This window comes from Buceros rhinoceros, unplaced genomic scaffold (assembly GCF_000710305.1).
Source record: "Buceros rhinoceros silvestris isolate BGI_N320 unplaced genomic scaffold, ASM71030v1 scaffold11121, whole genome shotgun sequence".
Lineage (NCBI taxonomy): Eukaryota > Metazoa > Chordata > Aves > Bucerotiformes > Bucerotidae > Buceros > Buceros rhinoceros.
In genome coordinates this window covers 66088-86345 of record NW_010394894.1, presented here as the reverse complement: position 1 = coordinate 86345, position 20258 = coordinate 66088, and the positions used below count along the sequence as shown (strand labels likewise).

Here is a 20258-nt window from a genome sequence, read left to right as displayed (position 1 = left end):
CCCCCCCCTCAGAGCTTGGCAGGTGCAGAGCTCCTGCCGTCACCCGCAGCCTCTGCCCCTGCTCCCCCTTCCTAGGTGGGTACAAACACGAGTGGAGATGTTTCCGTTACTGAAGTAACAGTGGAAACATTATCTGGCTGAGGTAATTAATTCCAGATGCCGTAAGGTTTGTAGCTTGGCTTAGGTTACGTGAAGAAGCTGCATTTTTCATCTTTTTATGTCCAGAAAACATGCGCTCACGTGTCCCTGGCTTCCCTAATAGTAATTCTAAGGTACATGTTGCTTAAATAGGAATGAACAGAGTACTAGTGAGCTGCTGGCTGGGTTTGGAGAAGGGTGGCATGTGTGAAGGGCCACCAAGTAGGTCAGTGGTCCTCTGGGAGAAAGAGGAGAGCACCCATGGGTGCTAGTGCTGGTTCTGCCTGGGTCACTTGTGTGGAGCAGATGCTGCCTGAGCATCCTTTGAAGCTGCCCTGGGGTTGGGGTCTGCCGTGTTTTGCTGGGTTTTGGAGCCAAGAGCAGCACAGGCTGTGCCCTGCTCCCAGCAGTGGGTCAGAGACCTCTCTGCTGCCTTCGATGCTGCTCTTGAGGCTGAGTGGCCCAGGGAGAAGAGGGGAGAGGAAGAGCAAGAAGACCCTTGCACAGCATCACAAATGGTGTTTGCATTTTGCTCTCAGCCCAGACGCTGCTTTTGTCTAGTCAACCAGAAAAACATCTGCGTTTTGTTGTTCCAACCAGCCCACCAGCAAACCGCTGCCTGGCCGTCGCTGTCTGTCCCTGCAGCCGTGGTTTTCTCCTGCGCAGGAGTTGTGCAGATGAACCCGGCTGTGAAATGATGCCCATCCTCTCCTCCACCTCGGGAAGGCGGACGCTGCTCTGCAGCTTCTCAGGCACCTGAGCCCTTCTTTACCAGATCCCTTCTCGGCTCTACAGCGAAATGATTTTCCAGGCGTTGAATCAGAGTCGAGACTTAAATAATTCATTTGTTGAGCTAAATCTCAGTGGGGTTTAGGCTGGAATATAAACGTGAGAAAGACAGGGACATCGACGCTCTGGGCTTTATCTGGTCTGCAGAGTATCAGGCTTTTTACATGGTGATAAACAGCTCAGGAATGAAATAGGGAAAGCTGTCTGGGTTTAACAAGATGGCTGTTTAGTGCCTCCTGTTCACTTGTTTTCCTCTTTTTATCACATCAAAGAAGAGTGAATCACTTTCTCCTTAGAGGATTACATTATTCCAGAGGCCTGGAAGGACCCACTCTGGTTACAAGCTGTTATTGGAGGAGATTTTAGATGGAAAGGCAAAACTGAGCATTTTTCTTACTGCACCTGTTAGTTGTGATTTGGAGCTTCAGCTGCATTTCTGTAAAACTTCCAGAACCTGCCTGTATAAATCTAAACCTGCCAGTGGTCCGTGGAGGGCCACCCTACCCTGTCCTTAACGCTTTGAACTGAAATGACATTGTCCCAGGGGGATTTCCAAACCTGAACAGTGACAATCTGGGTGGTCCCGACGCCCAGAGGAGTTTCCCAGCCAAGACGTCCGCACGGTGCTGCGAGGCTGTGCCAGGGCTACGTCCTGGCGCTGGTTGCTGGGGATGTTTTGATAATGGTCAGTTCTGATATTCACTGCATAACGCTGAGCGTCCAGAGCGCGGCTGGGAAAAAACAACAGCTAAATGGGTGGCGAGTGTAGCTGAGCTGCACTGTCCTGGGCTGGTCCCCGCCTGGCAGAGGACGCTGGGATCCTTGTCACATCTCCAGGTCCCTGACGCATCTCCGGCGCAGGAGGGATGGGATGTGCAGCAGGGATGGGGTGTGCAGCAGGGATGGGGAGTGCAGCCTGCAGCAGCCACCCAGCATTACGTCACCTGGAGCCACACTCACTGGCTGCTGGTACCCGGAGGGCAGGACACTGCTGCAAGCAGTGTTAACCCCTTCCTGAGCATCCCGAGTGCCACTAGGGTGACAGAAAGGGACCTTCAAGGGGCTGAGGATCAGCCACCGATGTCTGCACGGTCAGGGGTGCCTTTTGGACATGGATGCTGCTGTTACAGGAGCTTGGTGGATTCTTCCAGGGCCAGTGAGCTGCTTTGTTCTCCCAAAACAGCAGCAAGAAGCCAAAGGAAAGGTTCGGAGCTGAACCAAGTGTTTGCTGCCTGTGTATGTTTTTGGGACAAGCAGTTTACTGCAGGTTTAGGTTGTACCAGAGGGTAGTGCCAGCCCAGCGAGCCGTCAGCCGCATCAGCAGCGGCAGTGACAAACTGCGCGGTTGCCTTGGAATGCTTCCTCAAGCACGGATGTGCACGGGAAGGGTCAATGTTATGTTACCTCCCTCAGCTTTTTTCCCAGAAATGTGCTTGTTAACGAGGAAAGCCTACAAACGGCACAAAGTGGGGTGGCAGACTGGGCCACCAGACAGGACAGCCACTGCAGGTTCCCCTTCCCACACCCACCATTGACCCCCAGGCTGAGCCCTCTGCCCGTGGCTGCTCTGTTACGTACATGTGAATTCTTGTGGATTTACAGAGGCTGTTGCTAAATCTTGTGGGGTTTTGGTTCCAACGACCAATAAGAAAATACTGCAAGTTCTGACTTTTCTGCACAAAGTGGTTCCAGCGGTGCCAGCTAAAATAGTGGCTTTAATTCTGCTGAGGTTCTTGGTTGTTTTAAAATCAAAGGGTTTTATGACAGCGGCCCATCGAGACGCACTGTGTCACCGCTCTCTTCCCCAGGACCAGCCACCTCCAGCCCTTTCTCTGCTCCATCACGCAGGAGCACATGTTGCAGACGTTGGTGGTCCCTCCCGTGGGGACCCGGGTCTCTGGTCTCCTGCCAGTGGCTTGTGCTGGGTGACAGCAGGGTGCCCACATGGCTCTGAGCTCCCAAGCTCCCTGTGACCAGGGTGCTCCCGATGTTGCCGGGAGCATTGAGGAGGGGAGTTGGTGAAGTGCACAGGCACCCATCAGCCTAAAGATGCTTTTAGACTCAGCCAGCCAGCCCAGCAGCTTGCACTTAATGCATAACTTAACCCATTTAATACCTTCTTGGCGTTCCCTTTCTTCTTTGAACCCAGCTTTTGGAGTTGAGTTTTTGGTTCGTGGTTTTACAGACTTTAAGAGAAACCATGAAAGTGGAATCAGGAGGCATAATATGGCCGGTAAATCCGGGCCTGGGTATGCCGAGGGTCACAAAATCTTGTTTGTGGGTTGCAGCTCTTGACCATGACCATTTTCTGTGTCCTTTGCCCTTACGGTACCAGGCTCTTTTTCTGCTATCTTAAATGCTGCTCTGCTATCGAGGAGCAATAGCGCCTATGAAATCTATGAGCTTAAGTTCATAAGGAGATTGGGCATCTGGTCCAAACAGTCTGCTAGATACTATTTTAATAAACAGAAAATGAAAATCATCCCTTTAAATGGCCCTTTTAAAGTTGTCACGTGCCGCAGGAGAATTCCCCCGCGAGCGGAGCTGGCGGTAAGAACAGTATCAGCATCCGCTGGAGGTTGCTGGCAGAGTTATCTTCCCTCTGACTTTCCTAAGCTGATTTATTTATGGACACTGGACAAGACTAATTTAGACTGGAATGTAGGTAAAGAACAGATGACTAAAGCCTTTGTTGTAATAAAATCAAGTGTTTTCAGAAGAGAAACGCTACGCAGGGTTAATTATTTCTATCTAGTATATTAAAAGGCAGCATATAGAAAAAAATGCCTTCTCCCCTCAGCCAAGCGAAGCATTCAGTTTACAGAGATGATTAAGCATGGGAATTTGCTGAGTATGTTTTATTACCGCATAATCTTCTCTGGGGATAGATGTGATCCTCAAGAGTGTTGGGGTCCACTTACTCCTTTTCCTCAAGTGCCCTTGAGACCCACTTTCAGACTAATGGCCTCAGGTTTGTTGTGCTTTTCAGGCTGATCCCAATTTTCAGCCCTTGGTTTAAATGAGCCCTTGATTGATCCAGATTTTTTTTAAAATGCCCTATCGCTGGCTGGATAAATAAAGGAGTAAATGCTCCTTCAGTGTAATTGAGCTTCCACGAATGGTTTGGCACTTGGTGGACTCTTTGCCTCCGTGATGCATTGCCATGGTGGTGCAGGGAGAGACACAGCATCTTGGTGGTGGCACATCACCAGCAAACACTTGTCCCAGTAGCTGCAATGGGAGTGCGTTTGGTTCCCCCGTGAGAGCCCTGCTTGAAGAAAAGTCATTTCAGTAGCACACTGCACAGGGAAGTCGCTTTGCTGGAGTGCTCTGCCTTAAGGAGGGCAGTTGAACCCACCAGCCGCTCACTCTGGATCGTTGAGAAGTGACTTACCTCCTGGTTGTGGGTCTGCTGCATTCGGGTGTTCCGTAATGGTGCTCAGCTGTATGTGAAGTGGTATCTGAGGAGTCGGGCAGGTCTGTCCTTTCCAGCACCGCGTCCTCCACTGTGGTGGCTGGGGGGCTTTGGTGGTCACTCGGCGGGGTGGTGAGGGTGGTGTTGCAAAGTCATTGCAGGTCAGAGGGCCAGGGCACCTCGCAGCTCTCTGAGCTGATTGGAGGCACCTCCAAGAAGCTGTTGCCCAGGACCACGCTTTTCCCCCGGAACAGCATCATCTGGGGAGTGTGTGCTCGCTGTGCCCTTCAGCAGCGTGGTGTTTCTCGTTCACTTTCAGTGAAAGCAGGCTTCTTACCTGTGGGAAACCTCAGGGTCCAGCCAAGAGGTTTCTGCTTGAGCATTTTAAGGTATGTTTGGAGATGAGTTGCTGTCACAGGGTGATGATGCTCTGTAATGCACCTATGTTGTACCAATGAACTTTGAGGCCGTGCTGTTTGTTTCTGTAGTGTTTACATTTCCCGCTTTGGCATTATTTATCCTCTGTCACCTGTGCAGTTTGCTGTATTTGAGATGCAACTCGTTGGGGTATGGTTCACCCTGGCCTCGCAACACTTTCCATCCCCAACCAGGGTCACCTCCTCTTCTTTCAACACCCTCTGCACATCACAGAAGCTCAGAAGCTCAGGATCTTGCCTTGCCCACGTGCTTCCTTACACGTTGTGTGCTGCCGAAGACCCTTTTGCTCTAGTTCAGATTGAGAGAGGTGGTTTGGGGCTTTATGGAGCATGTTTCCTGGAGACCCAGTTTGATCAGGTTGGCTGGTCGTGCCCTGCACAGGGTCCTTGGCTGTAGGGATGCTCGTGTGTCACTGTCACCAATTATTTGGAACATGGCAGGGCTGATACAGCCTGGAGCAAAGCAGGTCTCACCCTCTGTGAACCGAGTCTAGAAATGAATGAGTAAAGCATCAGAACTCTGGGGAAACAGGAAAAGCCCTTGAAGACGTGTGAAATTCCTCTTGTACCCTGGCGATCGGCTCGTGCAGGAGTTGGCCCTGATGGAGACAGGTCAGCACAAACGAGCTGAGGAGATCCCCACCTCACAAACACCCCGATAGTGAATTTCCTAGCACTGCTCTCGCTGTTTACTCGACTACTGCTTTTTTAAAAAGGAGGAAATCTTCTGAACAAGCACACCAAAGCCCTTTGACACAGATAAAGGGAAACGGGACAAGTGGTAACTGAGGTAATTAAGAGCTCAACTCTTGCTTTTTATCTGAGAAAGGAAAAATCAATGGAGTGCCTGGGCGGCCGCGTTGATGCCATCAGTAGGAGCGGGGCAGGCGTTCTCCCAAGCCAAGGCAGATGCCAGGGCACAGCGGCGCTGAGCTGCTGGCTCTCACCGAGGGTGAGGAACGGGTATTTTCACCCATCCTTAGAAAACCATCTCCCTGAGCATGTACCTGCGTACTGACAGACTCTCCAGGCATGACCTACCCGCCATGGCCCCAGCAGTGACGGTGGGCATCCCTTATCACCCCCGTCCTGTACCACGGGTGATGTCTTGCCTCCTTGAAGCAGATAGAAAATCCTGCATCTTCCCCACCACATCTGAGGCTGGAATAGGAGTGGAAAACTAGAGAACAGGATTAGGAATAAGAAGGAGCCGTTGTTTCCTGTGGGATCACCGGTGCCTGAACCTGGGCTGTGAGGAATGTTAGTACATAATGCAAAATTCACCGTGGATTTGCATGAGTTGGTGGTACGTGTACAGACATCCTCATCACTCAGCCCAGGTTTTTCTTTCTCCTCTAAGCAGCTATTTGGAAATGTGGATGTTTCCAAAGGGATTAAGCCCTGCTGCTACATGAGAGCGGAGCCCTAATGATGTCCCTGCCATCCCCAGCTCTCGGAGCCCAGCGGGAGATGGGCAGGAGATGCTGGCAAGTGCAGCCTTGGTGGTTTCTACCCTTTTTTAGCCATGTCTCCACCACAGTGTGTCTGGGCAGCACAAAGCTTCAATTTTCTTGATGTCAGTGTAGATGCAGAGGGGTGCACAGCATGTTTCCTGTGTTGTAAATCAAGGCAGGAGTTTTTCCAAGGGCTTGCTCTCCATTATTAAATGGTAGGATCTCTTCCTTCCACCGTTTCTCCTAGCCCAAGGCAGCCGTCTCTGCAGTCATTGATCTTTATACCTAAACACCTGGCAGCTCTTCGCAGGTGTGTTAACATGTGTCAGGGAGGAACAGGTTGCTTTTTAGGAATGTGGTTTTGCCCACTGAAGCAAATCCAGGGATCGAGGGGAGGCTGTGCACCTCCAGGCATCATGTCCTGCTTGGTCTCCCCAGGCATCCCGTGTGAGCCCCAGCATCTGGCATCCTCCTGCACCCCCCAGGGCGGGAGGGACACTCAGGAGCAGGCACAGCCTCTCCTACAGTCTGCTGAATCCTTTGTAAGCCACAAAACCATCGTGTTTAAGGGTTTTGATATGGACCAGGCTTCCAGCAGGTCTTCGTGGGGTTAGACAAGCCGTTTGCCGTATAAAGAAACAATTTTGCAGTTATTTCCAAGGTGCTGTTGAGCAGCACGTATCAGTATCCCGACAGACACCCAACAGCGTCTCGACGAAAGGCACTGCTGTCCCTATGGAGGTGCAGATCTGGTGCTGGAGTCTCATCTCCCACCGGCACAAATCAGGCTTAGCTACGCTCAAGTCATAAAATTCCTGTCTGTAGCAAAGTAGGCAGCCCCAAACCTGCAGGTTTTGTTTTCCAGTTAGGTGTCCTACATTGGGTTTCAGCCTCACTGAGTCTGGCCATCACTGGGCGTGCACAATCAGTGAGTAAGGTCTCGATAGCAGCGGTTGTCTTCCTGGGACGGAGGAGCACAGGGTCCCCCTGGCCTGGGCTTTGCTGACCGATGCACTTTCCTCCATGGCTGCGTTGGCCTCAGAGGTTTCACGCCCAACCTTCAGTGGGCTGTGAACCATTTGGGATGTCTTTTTCATCTTTTCCCTCAGGTAGGGACAACAGCCTTGGGTTCAGAAGGTCTCAGGTGCCTGCTTATTAATACTTACTCCTTGTAGGACTAATAATGAGTAACAGAATCCAACTGCAGTGAGATTGGAGCTGTGCAGGCAGTGTGGTGGTGTGGTAGCCAAGAGCTGCAGCGCTTGGTCAACCCTCCCTGAAATGTGTGTTTCCAGATGGGGGGAGGCACCTGCCATCGCCGCACTGGCACGTTTCAGGCCTTTTAACTGAGCTCCAGTGAGCGTGGGGAGCACACCGTTAGGTCTTCCTATCTTAATTAACTTGGTCTTCATCATCAGTGACGTGGTGAGAGGATTAAATTCCAGTTCCCATTAAAACAAAGCAAATTTGCTTAGTGGCACAGCGTTAGGAAGGGCTGAACATCGAGCCAGAGTGTGCCAGAACGTGTGCCGAAGGTGCTGTTGCCATCAGTGACCCCACAAAGCTCTCTGCGATCTCAGCATCACCAGGGGCCGTGCAAAGCCACAACCCGAGGGTCTGAACATGCAGCCGGGTTTGGGGGGGTCAGTACCATCAGCAGGCACCTGCATGACTGGGGAGAGCCACTTATCTCCATCTCTGAGCATCAGGTTCAGCAAAAATCCTTTTCTGTGAGATACCAACGTTAAGGTGGGAGATGCTGCCCATACCCCTCAGGACTGACTGGTCCACCGGCAGCACGGGGAGCGTGTTGGCTTGGCTCTGGCTGGCTCTGCCAGCATCCTTACCGGGCTGAGTGTGTTTCAGTGGCTGTCAGTGCGGTGTATAACCCATTCAGGCCACTCCTTTGGTGTGTACACAGAGCATTAATCTTTGCACTTTTATGCCAGGCTAAAAATAGCGGCTCCTTTCTCCCGCCGCCCGGAGCATCCCTGGCTGGCCCCGTGTCAGAGCATCACCTGTTGCAGCCGCCTGTTGAGGAGCAGCTTGTGTAACTCAGCTTAACGAAGGCTCAGGGCACCGTCCCCGTGCCGGTTCTGGCAGCTCTTTCCAGCAGGAGCGTTTCATCGCGGTTGGAGGATTGCTGTTTTTTGTCAACAGCCTGATTTTTCTCCTCTGAGCCCACAGTGCCCAGTCTGGCTGCTGATCCAGGGAGGGCCTGGCACTTTGCAAAGCTGAGCTGGACCTGGGCTCCTGGGGAGGAGAGGGTCAGTCCTTCTCGGACCAACACACGTTGCACCAGCCTCTCCTCTGTGTTTTCGGGAGTTGGGAGCTCCTTAGATGACACTCCTGAAGCCTGACCAGAGCCTGCCTAGTTTCAGTGTTATTGCTGCTGTCTGCATTAAATACAGGCGTTACAGAAGCCCCAAGCCCTGTCCTAGGTTATACAGGGAGCTCTTTTTAAAATCTGAGGACCGAGAGGTGCCTTTTTCAGTTTGTGAACTGAAATTTGGAGATGTCCTCAGGGCATCGGGGCACGTCTTTGTTTTCAATGTACTGGTGGGGACAGTAAGGCAAAAGAGATGCTTCCCTCTTTGAGCAATCAAGTTACTGCTTCTCCCACTGGCGTCTCTGGAAATGCTTCTGATGGTCATGACTGCCAAGGGCAGCGATTAAACCCTGTGTCTTGGTCCAGAGAAACTCCAGGTTCCTTTTCCTGTCCTGCCACAGATTTCCTTCCTGACCTTAAGCAAGGCAGCTGGGGTCCCGTGCCCGAGGGCAGCTACACACAGATTTCTTCCCTCGGGGCTTATCAGACCTCAGGGCATCTGGTACCACAGTGCAGCTGGTTACATGATGGACAGGATGGCTTTGCCCTCACAGAGCACGAGGCCCTTGGTGCTCTGACATTAACTTACGTATCAGGATTGAAGGCAGATGACAGTCTTGCAGGGGCTGACAGGCTCCCCCTCTGGCACTGGTGCAAGAGCAGGGCTGGATGCTCAGGCTTTGCACAGCAGAGAAGCTGCATGGAAGGGGCGGACGCGCTGCAGCAGGTTGCTGTTTGCTTGTTTGTGTCTGTGTTTGTGTCCTTCTGTGTCGACATTTGTGCAGGGAAGGTATTTTGGGGAGGAAACGTGAGCTGTGCAAATACTGCAGCGAGCTGCGGCTCCCAACTTTGCGGAGATCTGTCAGCTGGCACCACAGGCAGCTTTTCATTTCCAGCTCGTCCCCTGCTCGCCTGTCATTACGCGCGACACTGTTGACGTGTGCGTGGCAAGTGTCGTGCGTGTTGCCGCAGAGTTGCCAAGAGAAGGCAGAAGAGCTGACAGGCAGCGCCTGTTCGCTTTCCGTGTGGGGAGTTTGCAGCAGATGAGGCAGCTCCTCTCCTTGACCCTGTGGTTGCGATTAGAGAGAACAGATCTCACAGACCACCGTGGGATGTTCTCCATTGCTGAGCCTGCCAGCGGGCTGCCCAGCACGGCATGAGTGCTGCACTGGAGTGGGTGACGTGCTGAAGGGACGTTGCCTGCTCAGTCACAAGGGCTTGGCTGGAGGGTGTTTGAAATCAGGGAGTTGCTCTGCCTGCAGATGATACCCTGGGGAGTGGATACCTGCACAGAGTGGGTCAGGTATCTCATCTGAGCAGCCCAGGACCAGGATCCGATCTCAGGTGTGCTCCAGTAAATCAGCACTAATTGCTTCGGGGGAGTTAGTGGCTGGAGGAGTCACTGTTGCTATCAGCATTTGGACCACAGGACCACATTTTTCTTGTGTAAAGAGTTAATTTCCGTTAATGATGGATGGGAATGGGAAAACTTGATGAATGGGAAAACTTGCTGTGGGTAAAGGGAAGCTGGCACAGACCCATGCTGGCACTGACTCTCAGCACGAGCCTGTCAGTCAGCTGGTGCGATGGGGCTGGGAGAGCCTGGCCGAGACTGCCAGCATCGTTGGGGAGAGGGCAGCAGGCATCGCTGGGTGACTTCTGGTCTCCAGGTTATTATTGCATGTGCTTTCCACATCAGATTTCCCAGACAGGTTTCACAGGTTTCGTAGACAGGACAGCGTATTTCTCCCAAACAGGCTCTTTGCGCCCTGCGCTGTCAGTGTGTGAGCCTCTCCACGAGCTCCCACGGGGCGAAACAGCCCTCTCACCTCGTGGGGAGCCACACACGGTTGGTGCTGGCAGCTGGAGCTGGAGGTTGAGTTATTTGACTGGGGAATCCAAACACGTAGGAGGCTGCTGCCACCAGGCTGGTGGTAATGCAAGGCAGGGAGGAAGAAAGGAACCATGAAGGGTGGAAAAAATGGCTTAGTTTCTCATGGCTTGAGGGGGAATCAGAGAACTGTTGAAGAACCTGTTCCTGTGGAGAGTCCAGCACAGAGCTGCTCACTCAGGCTGGTTCGTACTAAAAAGCATCAGTGGGTTCAGGAGGAGTGAGATGTGGTGGAAAAGCCTGTGTGCGGCACTGGTACTGGTTTTATCTGTAAAGGGACTGGTGTTGTATGACCAATCTGCAGAGAACACACTGAGGTGGTGGAGACCTAGGCCAAACCCCATATTCCTGATTGCCAGAACTCGTTCCCCTCCTGATGGCAGCCCCAGGCAGGTAGCCATGGCACCATGTAGGAAGCCAGTCCAGCGGGAGCTGGAGCTGTGCCACAGCGGGATGTGGGCTGGCCCTTGGTGGCGGGCATGATGCCGGAGCCTTGTCGCCGTGCTGCCACCTCCCTGCGCTGTGTTTCCCCAGGCTGTGCTCGGTGTTTGCTGAAATTCAGCTTGTTTTGATACATCCCAACTCAAGCTGTCACTAAGGTGCCCAGACCAGTGGTCTCCGGGAAAGTGCTTGTGTCCAAGCTGTGGTCCTCAGAGCATCTGAGACACAGGAGACCACACCAAGAGCACAAAACCCCTTTGATTTTGCTGGTCTTGCTTTTGTTCTTAGAGTCAGGTTTGTACACCGCGTTTGGTCACACGTCCATGGCAAGAAACGGGATACTTTTGTGAGTAGTAGCTCTTCCTCAACTCTCCTTCTTTTTCTTCCAGGATCATACCCCAGCTGGAGAACTCGCCTTCACAGGTTTCACCAAGTAGCCTTCCTGGCTCTGAGATTTCTGAAGCTACAAGGACTTACTTGCAAGGAGTGAGCCGCTATGACCTGGACGAGCTCGATGCTTGCTGGTTGGAACTTGTTAACATGGAGCTCAAGGAGATGGGTGAGTGTTGCTGTTGTTTTTCTCTGTGCCTGGGCATCCCAGAGGGGGCATTCAGGCTTTTTAAGTAATCAAGTGGAACAAAGAGGCCTTGAAGAAGAAATCTTCATTAAGGTTCTCCAAAGGAGATCATGTGGTTTGCTGCAGCGCAGCATCTTGTGTGTATTCAGTGCTTCTCACTCCCGTTGGGGTTCTGGGACGTGGTACAACAAGAACAGGCCAAACCAGGTGATGGTAGGAGCAGTGGAACAGGGGTCTCATTTGCTGAAGAACCAGTGGAGGCAGATGATTCATGTCCATGTTCTGATCACGTGCCCATCATCGTTTCCTGTACTGATCCCTGCAGGAGGAGGTGTGGGTCAGGATGGGTGTGTGGAGCCTGACTCCTCCTCTTTGGACTGGCCAGATCCAAAAGCATTTCTCCATCATTTCTCCAGCCATAGCCAACTTGGCAGCTAGAGTCAGAGGAAGGAGGATTTTCTAGTCCACATGTGGAGTTCTCAGAAGTGCTGGTCCTGGTTGTCTCTCCTTTCCCAGATGTCTCTAAATATCACAGCATAACATTTCCTGCGTCGTTGGTGTTACATCACTGCACATTCCTAAAACCCATCAGTGCATTTCGATTGAGTGCAAGTACCTGGACTTGGAATTTGACCATTGGCACCAATACTTAGCATGGTCTGCTGGGCAGATTTGTTGGCACAGACACGTGGGCGTGTAGCCCTGCCAGACTGTGGAGGGATTTTCCAGTCCTTGTTAGGTAGCGGTTACTGTGGTGTGGCTGCTGCTACGCAGGTAAGAATAACAACCCAATAAAACATTCACCTTGTGAGGTCAGTGAAAGCTGAAGCGTGCCTGCATGAAGCATTACTCCCTGCTACAAAGGTCTTTCGAGGGCGGGACAAAGTATGTTATCAAGTGCTTGAGCAGACGGGAGCATGTGCTGCTGAGCAGGAAGGTCATGCTGAGTCTCACAGCTGCTGGCGAGGAGCTGCAGCGAGGTTCAGTGAGATTGCAGTGAGATTTTGTTCAGTAAGCTTGCAGGGAGCATAAACGAGCTCAGAAGTTGGCCACCACATTGGCTGATCTTGGTTGCAGAATATCTGTTCTTCCCGTGTACTCATGATTTACAACCAGATTTTGTGACCATGATCACCGGGACCTTGAGAAAGTTGTAGAGGCTTTTTTTAGAGTTTGGCTAATACTGTGTGTTGGATTTCCCATAACCTTGGTGTTGTGGAGCCCATAGCATTGCTAGCACATCACAGTCAACGTTGTCCTCATTAACTGGACTGTGTTAGCAGCCTCAGCTCTGTCATTAACACACCCAGGTTCTGAGATCCTGGCAGCTACAGTCAAGTCCTTGGGCAGAGCAGAGGGTGCTCCTGGGCAAAGCCGAGTGGCCCGGTCCTGCTCAGAGGATCCACCTTCCTAACACTGCTCAGCTGCTGTTACTGCATCAGGAAACCAGCTGGTATCACACTGGACATCCTTCTGACTCCACCGTGCTGTCGCTGTAGCTCCTGCTGCATTTCCCTCGCTGTCTCCACAGCTGTCAGAGGTGTCTCTGGGCTCTAGAAAAGGGATTGTCTCTATTTCTACTTCTCTCTTGTGGAAGCGGGCAGAGATTTGGCTTCTCCAGCTCACTTAGGTTAAATTTGGCTCGCTTTATTATTTTTCCAAAAAGTATTAGGTTACAAATGCAGTATTTTAAATGGCTTTCAGATGGGGAGCTCCCAGGCTGGTGGAAGGCTATGAGATGGGTGCCGTTGGGGCATGGATGCTGGCTGTCCTCTGCAGCTGTGAGCAGCACGTCACCTTTGGACTGGCATGTGCCAGACCTGGGTGTTTTGGGGGAGAGAGACAGCTTCTCCAGTGGCGCTGCCTTGGCAGTGTGTTGGATTTAGGAGGGGAACTGGAGCATCGTCACAGCCATGAACCCCTGGTAGCCCTGCTCCTTCGCAGAATCCCGAGGAGCACATCCAGAACCCGATGGTGGGACCCAGGCGATGCTTGGCCGCTCACCCTCTGTGCAGTTTTAAGCAAGCTGCATTTTGCATCCTCTGGCTACTTGTCATTTATCAGCCAGTCAGGTTGTTCTCCTTAGGAAGTGTTTGTACAGCACCAGGCTGGATGGAACCACGATCTCTGATGAAGCTCCTGAGCCCTCGTGCCATGACCAATGATAGGTGGTAACACCGAACCCAGGGCGCTTCAGCAGTGGATTGCAGAGCGCCTCACTGCCCATCAGCTGATTCTCCAGCCCGTTTCTGTTGCTGGAAGAGCTCAGCAATTGCTGCCTGAGCTTTAAATATGCTGGGCAGAGAGTAGCTTTGAAAACCAGCCTTTGGCATGTGAAATCCACTGCGGATATGGCTTCAGCCGAAGGACTCTGGTCTCTGGCCCATCCCCCAGCCCTCCCGACTTACCTAGCAGTGCAAGGGCTAGTGCATTTTTTCCAGCAACTTGAAAGGGAAAACACGTGGCATTGTTTAACAACCCATCCCCAGTGCTGCGGGGAGCTGGGGGTCTGGCAGATGGGGAGAGGGGTGGGTGCTGGAGGATGGCTGTGGGTCCACGGTTGCATGAATAACACCGGCCGTGCCTGGTGCTGCCCGGGGGGCTGGACCCCAGAGGCTGCAGGGCATCAGGGCTGCTCGGACTGCAGCTTGTTTGGGGGATGCATTTCGCTGCCCGTGGAAGGGATGGGGTTTGGGTGCTCAGAGAGGAAAGCTGTGGCAGCAGATCTGTCACGCTCACCCCCTGGGCTGGGGACACGCAGCCAGGGCTCTGCTCCTTCTGCTTCCCATATGGGTGCAGCGGGGGTGGGATTTGGGTGCCCTTCACCACCCAACGCAGAAGATCGCCGCCTGCCTGGGTTGGTCTGAAGGCAGTCCATAAATAGCGCTTTCTCCCGGAAGCCCTTGACATTAATGACATACTGAGATTTCCAAACCAGCTTTGCTAATCTCTGAGATCATTAACATGAGTTAACTGGAGGATCGCAGCCTCTCCTCCTATTCAGAAAGTCAGCACTTATCTCCCAGCGTCGAGAGATAGGCAGAAGTTTAAATTCCTCCTGGGTGTTTCGCTGAGCTGTTGTCACTGGGCAGTCCAGGGGCACAATGTGTCATTCCCAAAATATTTAATGACAGAGAAGGAGCCTGGTCTCTGAGTGGCTCTCGAGGAGCCACGGGGAGGAGAGCTGGAAAGCACCTATGAGATCATCCATCTCGCTTTGCCGTTAGCGCGGCGTTGATCCACGTAGCGCATAGCACATGCCTTTTCCAGTCCTTTTTAGGTCACCCCAGGGATGGAATTTTATCACCGAGATCAGATAAACCTCCAGATAGCTCCATCTCTCTGTGCTCTGCCGGTTCCTCTCCCAATTAGGTGGAATTGCTCCGAAAAGCCGAAGTTTTACACATAAAACGGCTTTAAATAGTTTTAAACCCCCCAGTTAGATGCCTCAGTAGCTGTTACTGAGCTTGGCAGAAATGTGCTGTTTAAAGGAGCTCCGTGTGCTGGCAATGAAATCAATATTTAAGCACGCCTAAATGTTTTATTTGTTGCTGCTGCATTATGAGATAGTAAAAAAATCAGGTCTGAATGAAACCCTGACCCAGATAAACCTACGTGCCGCTGCAGGCAGCACAGACCTTCCCTTTTGGAGAGGAGCCGTGCCGTAAGGCTTCGTTTTTACCTTGACGTTTGACGCTGTCTCTTGTGATCTCCGCTAAATCCAAAGCTATTGTAAGAGTGGGGCTAGAGAGACCTCAAAGAGCAAGGCTGAAAGATCCCTTTGCGGCGATTGGCGCTTCATAAACACCAGAAAATCCTCCAGAAATTGCTAAATGATGTTGCCGGCATCAATTTTGCTGAAGGCAGAGTCCAAGTTTCTAAGTATTCCCTTGACTTAATCCATATGGTGTATGCTGCTCGCATATGCCCACCACAGCTTCTATCTTGGGAGCTGGAGGTGTTCCTGGTATTTGATGGCAGGAACATGCAAAGGTCATACGTATTGCTTCTGGAGCTCCGGGGGGAATCCATCACTGCGTACTGCAGAGGTGTCTGTGTGCTAATGAGACGATGCCTCCCTCGGCGGAGGTGAGCTTGGTTGGGTAGATGTGGGATGAACGGAAGGCGGTGGAGTCACCCCGGGGAAGATGTGCTCAGTGGAGCAGAGGCTGCTGTTAAACGTGCGCCTCAAAGCGGCTGCTTGCTTCCCTGGCAGCACCGGGAGCCCCTGTCCAAGGCTAGCCCCATCCCACCGGTCCTTTGGGGATTTGGGGAGCCCCTTTTTTCCCCCCAAGGCAGCAGGTTGGCACTCCCTAGGCAGAGCCTGTCCCCACGCAGCTGCCACCCCTCCACGGGTGCCTGTCACCGTGGCCAGGCTCTGTCCGTTGCGCAGGGCCACCCCCATAGGTCATTTGAATCTCTTCCATTATTTTAATGAGTTCAAGCACAGTTCCCCACCGTGCTGTGGTGGCAAAAGCACAGCCCCATTCCCCACCAGTGCAGCTGGCCAGAGGGAGTACCGTGATGGGCACTGCAGTCTCCCAGTGCCAGGGATCCAGGGGCTGCTGTCCCCACCCAGGGATGCTCTCCGGGCTGACAGGAGGGTGTACAGAGTCTGTCCTTCTTGTAGTGGGGTGCTTCCTTTAACCACCAGCCCAGCTTCCCCCTTTGATCTGGCTTCCCCAAGCTCACGGTCATCAGAGACCGCTCACAGTGATGGCCCCTCCATCACCTCCCGCGCTGTGCCCCCTCACCCAGGCTGACCATACTCACCGCTGGAGAAAGCTTAGCCCATTAATAATTCAGGATCTGTTTGTTTGGATTTTTTTTTTGTGTGTTTTGAAGAAATCCTGCCAGTTTGGAGCTGTTTTATAACATGTCTGTGCTGCAGCCCACAACAAACATCCGCGCGTAGCCTCAAGTCGTTGTTCTCATCGCACGAGTGATGGTTTCGGCAGCAGAGCAGTTTGGTGCTGGGATAGACGAACCAGCACATCCTCACAGCTCGGTGGTGGGACAAGCAAGAGATGTATTTAACAGAGATAATGAACAGGGATCTTGGGAACAGATGTAGAGCTGGAAGCTGTTCTCAGTCGCACCGCTGCTGATCTGGATTTACACCGTTGGTACCGATAGGAGGAGGTGCCACACTCGCAGGTGGTCTGTTGCTCTTAATATAGGGGTTCATACCCCAGTTTAGTGCAAGGACAGAACTTGGCTTGTAAACAGGGAAGTCAGAGCCCGGGGGTAAAGAGGCGCAGAAAAGGTGGCCATGAGGAATGGTGGAGGTGAGAGCCCACTGCTGGCCCATGGACAGCTGCTGAGTAGGGGCCTTGGAGAGCTGGAGGTGGGTGCACAGGGCTTCTGGTCTTCTCCTGGGTAAACAGCATCACCCCTGTGACCATACCCACCAGTGCCAGCCAGGGTGGTGGGAGTCGCGGTGCCCATACCGTGGCAGTTTGCTGGGGGGCTGCAGGGATGGCTGAAGGGAAGGGAGGGAGGGAGGGAGGGAGGAAGAAGAATAACTCAGGCTTAAATAATCCAGGCTAATTTTGTGTGAAAATAGCCTCGGCTTTTCATCTTATCTTTAAGCAAGGAAATCCAGAAATATTTTCAGGTGGCAGTTCCTTGAGCTGTTGGCAGAGGTGGAACACCGTGAGCCTCTGGAAGGGAAAGCTAAGCTTATCTAACCCCTTCTAGAAAGAGATATTGCAGGAAAACCGTGTTAATGTTCAGATTAGCGGGGTTGGAAATCAGCGGGAGAAGCTTTACACATTTTACCTCCCCATTTTTCAGCACAATCAGTTTTTATGTCAAGTCGTTGTTTTGCTATTTCCATAAATTCCTCGTGGTAATTGCAGTAGTTCCCAGCAATACCGAGAGCTCTGCTGCTGGATGGAGGCTTTCATCAGAAGTGCTCCGGGACAGCTCTGTCAGCGCTGAGCAGCGCTGGAGAGAGACAGCGGCTTAGAAAGCGCCTTCTGAAACATTTTGTCATCATCTTAAATTTGAGCAATAATTGATGTCGGTGGGTGGCAGAAAGGGTGATAATTGGTTCCTGCAAATCTTCTAAGTGCATTAGCAGGCTGTGTTTGTAACAGGCTATCTAGAAGGTTCACCGCGGATGCTCAGCTCGCACAGGCTGCGTGTCGCTGCTTGTTTTGATGGTCACGCTTCACCTTAAGGGACTGTTTATAAATAACGTAGATAAAAGATTAAGGTACTATTGTGCATCTCTCAAGCATTGTGTGCCTGTAAGTGGTGGGTTAGAGGTGGCTGGGGGAGTCCCAGGGGGTCTGGTGTGGAGTTCGAGTGGTTGTCCGTCATCACCAGACTTTGCAAAGGATGCTCGGGGCAGGACCCATGATGCCCAGGGGAGCACACAGCCTGGGGCAGGGGTGACTGGTGTCCCCACAGGTGCCTTGAGGGTGTGGGTGCTCCACTCCTGGCTTTATTCAGAGGCAAATCAGAATGGTTTGGGTTGGAAGGAACCTTAAACATCATCTACTCCAGGCTGGGACACCTTCCACTAGAGCAGGTCACTCACAGCCCCGTCCAACCTGGCTGTGAGCGCTTCCAGGGATGGGGCACCCACAGCTTCTCTGGACAAAATGCGCTTTTCCAGAAGTGTCCTCTGCACAGCGGTGCCTAAAATTTAACCTTTGAATTACGGTCATTCTCCTGGCCTCCGAGGGGGGAAGGATCCTCAGCACACTCCACAGAAGCAGAAGCTGACGCAGGCAGGTTTGAAGTGACTCGCCAGGGCAAGCTGGAGGGACAGTGACCTGGCAGGAGGTCTCAGGAACCCGTGGTCACCACACCATGTGTGAACACCCCTGTCCCACCAGGGAACTAGTGTCCTTTCACTCTCATTTTTTCAAAGCTACTTAGAGAGGAGCCTACGTCATCTCACAAAAGCTTCCCTTTTTTTATTATTAAAAACAACCAGTAATTTTGCTTGTTTATAGATATTTTTACAGAAAGTAGACTCCAAGGCTTACAGCTCATGAATCAGCTAACGGCACAGCCTGCAGTCCTGACGACTGTTTGCTCATGAGCTGTTTTATCACCAGGTATCCTCCACAGGGTAAAAGGATTTATTGTTTCAGTAAATTGATTTGAGTGGAGCGCGGTTTAGACAGAAATAGGTCTCTCTTTTGTGAAAGGTGGCTCTCCAGCTATTTTTTTTCTTCCTGCGCAGTGAATCGGCTCACACCACAATGTGGAGTGGCTGAGAATTCATTTAGCAGAAGAATATTGCTCCTTCATGCCACATAAATTACGATATTGCAGAAATAATTGTAACGAAGAGTGGCGTTGTGTAAAGGAATGTGCCTGGTGGTTCTCCCATACCCGACGCCGTGGCTTCAGTGCCAGCCTAGTGATCCCAGCTCCTTTGGGATAAAATATTTAAACTCGGTGTTGCAGGTGCTGTAGGGGCAGGTGCTGCGAGGTCTGGGGGTGCCGAGGTGCATGGGGTCAGGATCCCACCGGGGATAATGGGGATGCTGGGTGGCTGCAAAGCTGCCAAGTGGCAGAGATACAGGGAAGAGTTTTCTGCTGGGAGCACGGTTCAAACGATCGGCCAGGTTCCTACATGCTTTCCCTTCCTAAATCAGATCTGGAAACCTCCTGTAGTGCATCATCACCTGGCACCTCTTCTTCTCCTCCTTTTCTGAAGCAAAGTGCCCCTGGTCCTCAGGGAGATGCTTGCTTTGGCTGGACACACGCCGCCCGCCAGCATCCTGCTCTGGCCTGAGGGAGGATGGCTTTTCTGCGGCTGGGGTGTGGTGGGGGCAGGCCATCCCACCCCTGGTCCTCAGGGAGATGCTTGCTTTGGCTGGACACACGCCGCCCGCCAGCATCCTGCTCTGGCCTGAGGGAGGATGGCTTTTCTGCGGCTGGGATGTGGTGGTGACAGTCCATCCCACTGAGGGGCGATGACAGGGGTGTCCCATCAGAACTGGTCATCGTTAACACACTCAGTGGGAGGAGGGTGCAGGTGGCCTCCTGGAAAGGACAGTGGGACATGGAGCCTTTTACTGCCTCAGTGGTGGTTTGAAGGTGGCTCTGAATGGCTGGGGATTATATTGGTGTGGGGTTGAATTCTCTGTTCTGCGTGTCAGAAGCTGTGGAGACGTTTGCAGCTGTGCTGCCCTTCTCTGTGGAGGCTCAGAAAAGCTTGGGTTTCTCCCCACCTTTCAAACAAGATCTTGGAGTACCGTAACCAGGTGAAAATACCTTTCTCTTGGTCAGCAGGTAGAGTTCGCGCTCCTGGCGATGGTCTCAAACGTGACTCACGCCCCGGACACTGCTGGATTCATTCACTGTAGCCAAGGTCATTATCTGGGTCTTTGTTTTCCCTTCCCCAGGGACAGCAGCGGTGTCACTTGTACACGTACACGTGTGGTGGAGTGGTGTTTCGGGTTTGCTCTCTTGCTGGCTGTGATCAATACCGATAGCGTTTCCACAGCCAAAAAGATGGCGATTTTATGAATGGAGTTTAACAGCACAAACTTTCTACGATGCAGAAGGAGATAAATGAAGCACAAATGGAAAAAGCACTTCACCCCCAGGCCCCATTGTTTAGTGTTTCATAAACGATTAATCGCTTCATCCCCATCAAGCGCAGTTGTCGATTCAATCAGCTCGGAGGTATTCTGCATGGCAAACCAGCTCCTAACGTAATTACATCTAAACGGAGTGTGAGAGCGCGGGGGCGCGGGAGGGAGGGGGAGATCCCTATTTTCCGGTGGAACGGTGTAACAGCTGTGTTGCACGGAGGCT

At 52.2% G+C, this 20258-nt stretch overlaps 1 protein-coding gene across 1 annotated transcript in view; it reads left to right on the top strand.

Annotated features, from left to right (window-relative positions):
- The window catches only part of JADE2 (jade family PHD finger 2), a 72423-nt gene that overhangs the window by 23634 nt on the left and 28531 nt on the right, over positions 1 to 20258 (top strand). The window contains 1 exon segment of the mRNA XM_010145374.1: positions 11284 to 11453. Coding sequence (XP_010143676.1) covers positions 11284 to 11453 — 170 coding nt within the window.